This window comes from Meleagris gallopavo, chromosome 28 (genome assembly GCF_000146605.3).
Source record: "Meleagris gallopavo isolate NT-WF06-2002-E0010 breed Aviagen turkey brand Nicholas breeding stock chromosome 28, Turkey_5.1, whole genome shotgun sequence".
In the NCBI taxonomy this organism is placed as follows: domain Eukaryota; kingdom Metazoa; phylum Chordata; class Aves; order Galliformes; family Phasianidae; genus Meleagris; species Meleagris gallopavo.
Genome location: NC_015038.2, coordinates 3,981,056 through 3,992,476, shown reverse-complemented (window position 1 = coordinate 3,992,476; position 11,421 = coordinate 3,981,056). Strand labels below are relative to the sequence as shown.

Sequence of the window (11,421 nt, the reverse complement as noted above, 5' to 3'; positions counted from 1 at the left end):
TCCCCTGGAGGACTCAGAGCATGCCACATGGGAGGAGAGCAACCCTCATAGGAGCGAAGGGATGCTGTAATTAAGGTGGGATCAGCCATCCCCGTCACTGTCAGGCAGAGTTTGGGGTGGAAAGCTGCTTGTAAAACCAGCAGATTGGTAACTCAGAAACAGGAACAGAGTCAGAGACATCAACTCAGGTTTTCTGGGAGCCCTCTGAACCAAGCAGCATTTCGCATCCGATCAGACAGTGATGGATGTAGCAGGAGCAGAGCAATTTTTCCTCCTGAGGAGCTCTTTTGACAAGTGTGATCTTATCAAAGTTCCAGGCTTTTCATTATATCCCTTTTTTCTTCCCTGCCTCCTGCCTTCCAGCCGTGTTCTGCCCTCCCCACACTGGCAGGGAGCAGTGCAGTGCTGACGGCTGACAGTCCCTGCAGCACTCAGAGCAGCATTGAGACCTCCCCTGGGGGATGCAGGCACAGGAGTAGGGCTAGGGGCTGCAATTAGGTCTAGAAACACCCAAAACAACTGGATAACTTCACCTGGGAGGAACACAGCTAAAGGGATGGGAGGACACCTCAGCAATCTGCCTCTGAAGGTGGGATGCTCCAGCCAGCTGCTGCAGAGCACCCAAAGCAACGGCCTGCCCCAAAGCTGGGGGCAACTTTTTGGGGCAGCAGCATCTGTCCATGCCTCCTTTTCACACTTCCCATCTGCTCTCAGCAACAAAGAGGAGCTTGGAGCAGCCACTCCTTGCCTTTCAAGTGCCCTCCCAGAGCAGACAGACATAGGCACAAGAAGCGACAACCCCAAAGCCCTCCAAAGCTGGGCACCACATGCCTGGCGCAATGGGCTGCTCCCAAGGTTGGCACTGGGACCACAACCTCCACACAGGAAGGACAGGGCTGCAGTGAGCCTGGTCCTAATTAAGCCAGCTGGGTCCTGATTGGGGTGCAGCTGATCTCACCTGTGAAGAGGGAAAAAAAGGGGAAATACCTTTATGCACACAAAGCCATCCTTGGGAAAGGGCAAACAAGGAGACCTCATCCCTTTCTGCCCCAGATTCCACCCCAAGCCATGAGCACATGTCCTGACGTGATGCTGAGCCATCTTCTGTCCCTGCCCCATCCCAATACGTGGGCCCACCCACAGAGGAAGGATGCTGAGCCCCATCCCAAACCTTCCCCCCACCCCAACTCCCTCACCAAACAGTCACCAAGAGGCAGCAAACGCCGAGTGCAAAACCATGGTCTTTTATTAGAAATCTCCTCGTATAAAAATGATCATGCTCTACACAGTCATCGAATAATTCATAAACATCCAGGCACTGAACTTTGTAATTTTTTGTGTGTGTGTGTGTGTGTTTTTGTTTTTTTGACTGGTCGGTACATAAAGCAGACATATTTCAATCCATATGGTCATCACATACATTAAGTAACCACCTATAGAAATCAGCACTTTGAACACAGTCTAGGTTTTACTTTATTTTTATTTCATTCTCCAGTTATTTTTAATTATTTTTTTAATTTTATGTTATTTTTTATTTCTTTTTCCTTTTTGCAACATAGAGAATTTGGTTGGAGAAGGGAGAGTGAAGGAGGACGGAGGAAGATGGGAACAAAAGAAAACGGGAGAATTTATTAAAAATAAAAAAAAGAAAGAAAACAGAAGGTTCTGCACAACCACAAACAACCTCACGAATTCCAGAACAGGGAAAATGTTTTTTTTTTTGCCAAGATACAGGAAAAAAAATCCAAAGATTCGCTGCAGTCTGTCCCCTCTTCCGCGCGCTCCATCCCCTCTGCTCCACTGTTCCCCCATGGGGAGGCATGCATCGTCACGGTGGTCGGTGCTTTGTTTTGATTGTTTCTTGATTTGATTTTATTTTTTGCTGCTGTTGATCGTCTTCCAATGGGAGCTCAGCCCCCAGCCCGGCCCAGAGCAGGACCACACTGTCACCTCCCTGTCCTGCTCCCCGCTGGGCTCTGCTGTAAGCGCTGGGGTTGGCTCCCCTGCAGCCTCCCTCTGTGCCAGGCGGTTGTGATCGCTGCAGTTAAATTGCATGGTTGCTGTAGCTGACGTAGGTCTGCTTGGTGGACAGTGCTGAAAAGAGAGACAATGGTGAGCTGGGCAGAGGTGGTGGTATGTGCCCAACCGTCCTGCACACCGCCTGCCCAGGAATGTGGTGGGGTCACCATCCCTGGAAGGGTTCAGAACTGTGAGGATTTGGCTCTGAGAGTCAGTTAATGGGTATGGTGAGGTTGGACTGGGGTTGGACTTTTCCCGTCTTAATGATTCTGTGGTTCTTCATCCCATCCCATGACCCTGATCTGATTGGGGAGATGCTGGTGGGATGCACAGTGTGGGGTTTGTTCGTGGATCCAACCAGTGCTGGCTTCCTGCGATGGCACAGAGCTGTGATGGAAGGGCTGAGCCCTATAGACAGACCATCCTGAAGTCCACAAGCCCTAGGATGTGCCCCCCAGCCACATCACCTATCCTCTGCAGACAGACCTGCAGGTGCTCCATGCTCCCAGCATCTCCTCCTGCCCCAGCCCTGCTCTGCAGATGGTGAGAGAGGAGCACACGGTAGCATGTGGCCAGCACAGCCCCATCCCAGCCTGGGATGGCTGCACCCCATATGCAGGTTTGGAGAACACCCACACAAACTCACCATCACCATCCCAAAGCCACCAGCCCTCATCATGGAGACAAACACAGGGGGAGCGATGGCTACAAAGCCACATGTTTCTCAGATGCACTGGGCAAGCTGCAGCCAAGCCCTGTGCCAGGAAAATGCCACCAAATAAGAAACTGTCTGGCTCCCTGCAGGGCTGTGCAGCTGTCCTTGGGCTGCAACCACAGATCGGGGAGAGCCGTGGGCAGCGATTCACAGCTTTTGGCTCTTCTTGGTGCTGCAGCCAGGCACGATGCTCTGCAGAACCCACTGCACAACATCCCCACGGATGACAGCAGACACCTTCAGCCAAGGACACAGGGAATGCCAGGGCCCTACAAGCAGTACAGAGGCGTCCTTTATGCAATCCATGGGCTCTGCCATCCACACAGGACACGTGCATGCCCACTCCATGCTCTCCCTCTGTCTCGGTGCCTCTCTGACAAATGAACCTCACTGCGGATTTTCGACTGGTATTCCCAGATAACAATTAGATAGGCCATAAGAAATTAGAGCTGACAGAGCTATTTGTTAACTGCAGTGTTTTCATAGCCAATCTGCCCGTATCAAAGCCCCGTGAATTATTCATTCTGTTGTTTATTTAAGGATACGTGACCTGCCGGTGACAGAGCGAAGAACAGCCCCTCTGCCTGGCACTGACAGCCCCTCGGTGCCTCCTGCACCAGCAGCAGTGTCATGCCAGGCTCGCTGCTCACTGCTGCACACCCAGCTCCCCAATTCCCTATGCATGACACATCGGAGCTGGAGACGCAGCAAACAGGAGCTCAGCTCCCTGCTCCCAGCACGTCTCAGCCTTGGAGGCTGCTGCTCCGAGTCCCACGGGGAGAAGGATGTTCAGCACAGCAGCAGAGAACACATGGGAATGATGTGGGCTTGGATTGTGGATGAGATGCTCTTGGCTGGAGGGAGGTGACGTGCTGATGCTCCTACAGCACCACTGATAGCAATGTCATGGGGAGCCTGGCTCCCCAAATGGGGGCTGGTCTGTTCCCAGTGAGCCCACAGATCCCCACAGACAAAAGGGGATGGGAGGGGAACCCACTGCTACGTTGGGGTGGGACCACAGACCACAAGGAACTGTGACAGCATCTGATAAAAGCAACTTCCAACGTGGAGAGAAAGGGGCTCTGACCACACAGCTGCCTTCCACAGCTCACGCTGGTAGATTAAAAGAGTGGATTAAGCAGAGAAACTGCCCATGGAGATACATAGAGGGCTACAGCCAAGAAGAGCCATTGCACAGGAAGATGTGAACACGTGGCTTATACAGATGATGCCAAGGGATATGAAATAGCTCAGACTGGGAAGGGAGCGAGAGTGGGATTACAAAGGAAATCATGGCTATCTGTGGAATAGCAGTTTGGTCTCCATCCCACTGATGCTGGAATCCAGAAACTGTGGTGGTGCATGAGGAATGCTAGTATTTCTATGAGGGTTTTCTCAGATTTAGCCCAAATAAGATTTCTCTTCTCAAAGCACCTCAACAGGATTGGCTCCAACCATTTATTCCTCCTGCAAGGCTCTATTTTTGGAAACCCAAATGCAGAACAATCACACATTCCCTTTCTAGGGGTTTCCCAGGCTTCTTTCTCCACATCAGAGCAGTGGCTGTGTCCTCAGGACAGCCTCAGCCCCAGCTGGGCTCTGGGGACACCCACCTTCCCATCAGACCCTATTATGGACTTCCTATTAGACCCTAATAGCCTTCCTTTCCCAGATGCTCATTGCAAGCACACAGATTTCAACAAGCCCTGGTGTCTCATGTAGCAGTGGCAGCACATTTCCCATTCCAGCCACCCACCAGCATTTCCCATGGGATAACACACGTGGGCTTGCAGAGGGGATGGAGGGAGTGGGCAGGATAAGTCCTATCTTATCCATGTGGCTACAGTGATGAAAAATTGTGTTTCTAGAGTGGGAATAAACAAATGGAGACGGATTCTGCTCTGTCAACGGGCAGGAGATGATGCTCTCTCCCACTGCAGATAACCAGAGCACACCTCTTGCCTGCACTCACGCAGTGCAGCGCAGCATGGCTGCAGTGCCAGCTGCCCCACCACCACGAGCCACATTACCTTGTGTTTCCAGGTTTTCACACAGCTCTGATTTGGCCTCTCCATTGGGACGGAAGCCTCCCTTCTGAGAGAACTTGTTGGACATGGTGGCCGCCGTCACCACCGCCTTCAGGCTCCGCTTGCGCTTGGGGACGTTCTGCTCCGGGTGGAAGAGGATGATGTACACCTTGGGCATGTAGAGCATGCCCAGGGACACTGAGGCACTCAGACTCACCGAGATGGTGAGCGTCGTGGTCTGGATGTACATCTGCAAGACACAAAGGGACGAGCTCAGTCCAACACGGCTCACCGGGATGCAGAGGGAATTGGGTGGCTCTGGTGCCATGGTGATGGGCACAGGGAAGACTCTTCATCCCTAGGGCCTGGAGCACCTCACAGCCCCACCACCTCCCACCAGGTAATCCCCACTCCCCAGCTGGTTCGTGGGCCGTTGTCATGTAAGTCACATATTACACACCGACGTTGCCTTTCTGCAGTCAAAACTAATTTCACGCTCACTGTCCAGGACTAACAGTGACAGATGTTTTGCAAAATGAAAGCCCATTAATCTGACTGTAGAATAATCCATTTTTCTATGGAAAGTGTTTGGCAGTCTCCTCACAAGCCAGGGGCATCTGAAACAGGCGGTGACGAGAGGCAAAAGGATCCTTTCCCTCCTCCCATCCCCACCTCTCACCCATCCCCTCTCCATCAGCATCCCCTCCTATGCTGCACGGCTCACGCCTGGGTCTCCCCTGGCTGAGCAGGGAGTGAGCTCCAGGTCTTCACATGCTTTGTGCACACACTCTTTGTTTTACTCCAGCTGTGCACAGATGTTGGGGCTGCTTTGCAGATCGTTAACAAGGAGGTTTAATGCACTTTCTGAACCTTATCCTAGAGCTGTCCGGTGCACGGGGTTTCTTCTGCTGCTGTTTCATTGGATCTGGGGGGCAGAACCCAGAGGCACCCACTGGTGTGCCCCAGCTCCTGGTAGCATCTTCTGGAGCCCCAGGAGCAAGAAGTTGCCTCGGTGCATGGAAGGTCTATACTGCTCTGCAGGGATAAGGTACAAGGACACAGCTCTGTCCCATTCATGAGAGCCAGTGGGAGGCAGCAGCTCTTGGCCAGGGCTGCCATCCCACCCCAGGACCTGCAGGACACAGGTGCAACCATGCAAAGAAACCTCTTGTTTTGTTCTCCCCTTTTCAGAGGAACCACACAATCCCCAAAGCCTTCCAACTCAGCACAAAAGCAAAAAAAGCACCAAAGCTTGCAGTGAGTCAACTGCAAAGTTTGGTTTGTCCCCAGAATAAAATCTATTGCTGTCACATGCCAGTTTGTTTGTTCCACCTTCTCCCTATATGCACACAGAGCCAATTTAGGCAGATTTTAGAAATAAAAATGTCACTTCATCAGGAAAAGTCAAAACAGCTCTCTGTGTCAGAATATCTGCTCCTTTATTTTATTTTTTCCCCCTACTCTTGCTTCTCTTATTGGCTGAAGCTCTCCAGGCTTTCCCACAAGTGTCCTGGAACAGAACTGCCAGCAGTGAGGGCAGCGCTGGGTCAGCAGCTCCAGGACCCCAACCCCTGCCCTGGGGACCAGCAAAGCTCGATGTGAAATCCCCATATCCCACCATGACGGCTCTGCTCTCCGGCCCACTGCTCTCCAGCAGATGCCTTTTGGAGGAGCCTCACTTTGCAGCTCCCGTGTTACATTCCATGCTGTTGACTCCCACCTGTGCCTCAAGATTTGGAGGCGTTTTGGCGATCAGGGAGCTCTGCTCAGAGCCCCTCCCAACCCCCCACAGCACTCCGGGGGTCTCACAGGAGCACCATGGCTGCCCTCACCCTGAGGTGCCATTTGCTATAAACAGCCCCATTTTCAACAGCTGGTGCTGGTGTCACACCGGAGCAAGCCCCCTTTTTTGGCTCAAAGTGGAATATTTTAGCCTGGAGTCTAAAGGCAACAACAAAGCACCTCACATTGAATCTTTTGCCACACCACGTCTTGCAATTTTGGTTCCCACTCTCTCAGTTGGGTTCCAACCCAGGGCCCCCCCTTGCCGCACCATTAAGAACATCTGAGCTGCCCCCAAAGCCCTTTGAGATGAGCACTGTGGTGGCAGAGGACACCGCACTTCCCCCTTCAGCAGCATCCCTTTCTTCACTGCTTGGATAAGAGAAACCAACCTTTTTCTGAGCCAAGATGCTGCTGCATCCAGGGACCTCGTCAACCCTAAATAACCCAACACAGATCCCCGAACCTAGGCACCAATGACCCACGTTCAGCATCATCTGGCAATAATCACACATTGCAAGAGGCCGAGCAAGCTGTGCAAGCAGCATCAATCTCAGGCCCTGCAGTGGGTGCTGGGGAAGGAAAATCCCACTTATCCCTTCTCCAGCAGCACTAAGCAAACTGCTGGACACTCCTTATTCATCCTCTCTCTCTCTTTTTCCCTTGCTGAAAGCAAATGTGATAAACAGAGCACCAGACAATGACACCGCTGTTCAGCTGCTGCCTTATCAGCACAGGAAATTGTCTCTTTCTTTAGATCCTCTGTTCTTGCTATTTCTATAATCCACTGGGATCGGTGGGGATAAGAGGTTCTTTTGAGCAAAGGCTTGGGGGACTTGTTGTAATAATATGCCACCTCCATGCAAAGTTGTAGGCACGAGGCAAAGAGAAATGAAAGGAAAATGGGGATTTTCATCCGCATTTGGGGTTGTGGTAGATGGGCTGGGCACTGCTGGGAGGTTGCCCCACAGCATCCCAAAAACTCCAGCAAAACCCATCCTGTGCTCTGCAGGGACAGCAATGGAGATGAGTGCAGGCAGCACAGAGGCAAAGGAGAGGGTGGCCCTTCCTATGGGGATCTGAGGGTACCCCACAGAGCACCCCATGCAACGCCAACACCGCTGCAGGGCAGTGCCCACACAAACACCCACAGCTTTCACCCCACGGTGCAGGCTGCACAGTGACATTTTTGAACCTTTTTCTCCCTCAAACCACAAACCAAAGTGGAAGCATTGAGGCCAGCAGCACCAAGCAGCACCCAACCCGATCCGTCTGACTGCTCCTCTCCCTGCAGCCACCCCATGCCCCAGGGATGTTCCACAAAGGCACCTGCAGCAGCACATCCTCATACTGAGCCAAACCCTCCTGGGACAGCTCGGCAGCGACAGGCATCGAGAAAGAGAGCCACATCCAAGGGGAGTTGGGAACATCACTTTTTCCGCCTCTAATCAGCTTGTTAGCAGCCTAATAACAGAGAAGCCCTGCACGTTACAAGCCCCCGAAGTGAGGCACAGCCTATTGTCGAATTGCTACTTGACAGCCAGCTTTCGGCAGCCCTAAATTATCCCATGACAAGCTGCAGTGAAGAGGTGAGCAACCTTGCGCATAATCTACAATCATTATCATTTCCATCTTTATTACCCACAGTATGCCGAGCACATTAAGGCAGCTTTAAGGGAGCTTTTGTTTTGCAATAATTTCTTTAAAAACCTGCTTTCTTGTTAGTATCTCCCCTGCCATCTCATCAAAATGGAAATGCTGCGAGAGGCTCCATTTATTTCCTCTAATTCTCCTTCACTCCTCTAGCCAGAGCAGGATGGCTTGGTAAGGGATTTTTTAGCTGAGGCAAAGCTTAAGGTGTGAGTACAAACTCAGGTGCTCTGAGCAGAGCCAGCATTCCAGGACACGTGCAAAGCCCAGCGCCCACAGCAAAAGATCTGCAGCAAGCCAACTCCAGCCCTCTTGTAATACGTGCTTCCAAAATGCACTGCTTCAGCAGCTCGGCATCAATGGGGACACACTCAGGGGATAATTACCCTAATTGTGACGGATCCAGAAGGGGAATCCGAGTGGCAGTCACCCTGGGGATGTTGATGCCAGGGATTTGTAGGGAATAGCAGCAGCGAGGTTTATTTGTTGCAGGCAGCGCAGGGCTGGCAGGCGTGAGCTGCTCGCATGTAACACAAACGCGATTCCCATTCTGTCTGGCAGGCAAAGGGGATTTTTTCTCATTCATGAGATTTTTTCCTTTGTTCTCACTTGAGCATGGGTTTCATCCAGGCTGGTAGAGCACGCTCTGCCCCCAGCACAGGGAGGGAGGCAGGCATATGGGGTGGTGGGTTTCAGCAGACCCACTGTTCATACTGCCCATCCTGTCCCCATGCACAGTGCTGCAAAGTGGCACTCAGAGCTCCAGCGGGGCCACACGTCCCATCACAGCTTGTGTGATTCGCAGCCGCGCTGAGGAATTTGCTGTCAGCATCGTGTTGTCAAACAAATGGGTGTTAATTAAAAGTGCAGCAAGGCGGTAATCGAGTGAGAAGGCGCAAGGTGTCGCGTGCCCCACTGAAGTGCTGAGGGGTTCTGCTCCTCCCTTCCCTCATCTCCAGCTGTTCCCAGCTCTGGGGGATTTCAGAGAGCATTGATTTGGCACAGGAGAAAAGACAGGTAGTGGTCAGGGCTGCTTTTCCTTGGTGCTCATGGCACTGGGCCTGGACCTGCCCAGTCCCCAGCTTCCCCATGGGCCCATCCTCCCCACCCAGCAGCAGACAGCCCCCACCAGCCTTGTTGAAGAGGAGCAACGGGGACTACAGTGTGCAGAAAAAGGGGGGAGGGGAAATGACACAAGAAAGAAAGGAAGGGAAGAATGAGGAAAATCACAAAAAAAAACCTCCCAAGTGGAGTAAGAGGTTTCAAATCAGTGCTTCCTACTACGATATCCAAGCCAGCAAGACCACGTCCTTATGAGTCCCTTCCAACTTAAGATATTCTATTGCTCATGAGAAAGCATCCCTCCTTGCTCAACCCCTTCCTGGCAGCCCACAGGTCCACCAGCCACACTGCTCCCCTCCACCTCCCTTACCTTCTCTGCTGACTGCGACGTCCCAAAAAATATAGGGATGAAGGCTAACCACACAATGCAAGTAGTGTACATGGTGAACCCGATGGGTTTGGCTTCGTTAAAGGTCTCCGGGACCCCGCGGGTCTTAATAGCATACACAGTGCAGGTGACCATGAGAAGCATGCTGTACCCAAGCAAACAGATGAGGGAGAGGTCCGAAATGTCACATTTGAGGATGCCCCGAGCAAAGTGGGGGTTTGTAGTCCGCTGGTCCTCGTAGTCAATGACAGAGTGGGACGGGTCCACGATGAACCAGATGCAGACGCCCACGAGCTGCAGCGAGATGAGGCTGAAGGTGATGACCAGCTGGGAAGCGGGGCTGATGAACCGCGGGGCACTCACCGACTTCTTGCCCTGCTCGAAGATGCGGTAGATGCGGTTGGTTTTGGTGAGCAGCGCGGCGTAGCTGATGCTCATGCCGAGCCCGAGGAAGATGCGTCGCAAGGAGCACGTGCTCAGATCAGGCTCGGCGATCATGAGGAAGGTGGTGGCATAGCAGAGGAAGATGCCCGTCAGCAGGACGTAGCTGAGCTCCCGCCCCGACGCCTTGACGATGGGCGTATCGTTGTAGCGCACGAAGGTGACCACGACGAAGAGGGTGGCGATGATGCCCACGATGGCAATGAAGACGGGTACCACAGCCCACGGGGAGCTCCACTCCAACTTGATAATGGGGATGGGGGTGCAGCTGGTGTGGTTCTCGTTGGGCCGCTCGTTGAAGTGGCACCGCTTGCAGTGGAACTCATCCAGTTGGTACTGGTAGCCATCGCAGCGCTCGCAGTGCCAGCAGCAGGGGATGCCTTTCACCAGCTTCTTTCTCTCGCCAGGTTTGCAGGGCAGGCTGCAGATGGAGCTGGGGAGCTGGCTCCCACCCCCTGGCCACAGCATGTTCTCCACCTGTGGGGCGAGATGGCACCAGGCCCACTGGTCATGTCGCATCATAGAATGGTTGGGTTGGAAGGGTCCCTAAAGCCCATCTAGTTCCAACCCCTGCCATGGGCTGGTTGCCCTGCAGCAGGTCAGGCTGCCCCATCCATGACTTTGGGCACCTCCAGGAATAGAGCACCACAGCCTCTCTGGACACCCTGTGCCAGGGTCTAACCACCTTCTGAGTAAAGAAAATCCTCCTAACATCTAACCTGAATCATCTTCTTTTCATTTAAAACCATTCCCACTTGTCCTATCACTATCAGACCATGTGAAATGTCGGTCTGCCTCTTGTTCATAAGCTCCCTTCAGGTACTGGAAAGCCACAATGAGGTCTCCCCAGAGCCTCCCCTTCTCCAGGCTCCCTTGGCCTTTCTTCACTTAAGAAGTGCTCCAGCTGATGCTTGAGCCAAACACCTACTGAAGTTTTCCAAACCACAACTTTGGCAGCCTGACTTTGCATCCACGTGTGCCTGGAGTCTCAGGTGCTGCATGACAATCCCCTGCCTTACCTTCAGGTGGAGGTGGTCGGTCCAGTGCCCGATGACTTTGTACTCAGGAGTGGAGTTCCTGATCTGGTATTGGTAGATGTCGTAACGTCCTGGTGCATCTCCATTCTCATTGAAGGTCACTGGAGTCCCAGCAATGCCTACAGGAGAGGGACGGCTCAGCACCCAGAGCTCCCAGCAGCACAGAGTGCCATGAGTGATAGCATCCAAGGGTTTGGTGTTTCACCTAGCATGGGATACTTGCTGCAAGCAGCCAGGACAGTGCCAGCCTGGGCTCTATGTGGAAAAAGTGCTTAGGAAAAAAAAAAGGAATGAAAGAAA

At 52.7% G+C, this 11,421-nt stretch overlaps 1 protein-coding gene across 1 annotated transcript in view; it reads right to left on the bottom strand.

Annotated features, from left to right (window-relative positions):
- Positions 1-1,875: 1,875 nt before the first annotated feature.
- LOC100545453 (metabotropic glutamate receptor 4-like) overlaps positions 1,876-11,421 on the bottom strand; it is a 62,964-nt gene continuing 53,418 nt past the window's right edge. The window contains exons 2-5 of the mRNA XM_019623160.2: positions 11,104-11,310; positions 9,626-10,561; positions 4,765-5,011; positions 1,876-2,094 (exon numbers count right to left, since the gene is read on the bottom strand). Of these exons, the coding sequence (XP_019478705.2) occupies positions 2,045-2,094; positions 4,765-5,011; positions 9,626-10,561; positions 11,104-11,310 (1,440 nt within the window). The 3' untranslated portion in view covers positions 1,876-2,044. The remainder of the gene's footprint in view (positions 2,095-4,764; positions 5,012-9,625; positions 10,562-11,103; positions 11,311-11,421) is intronic.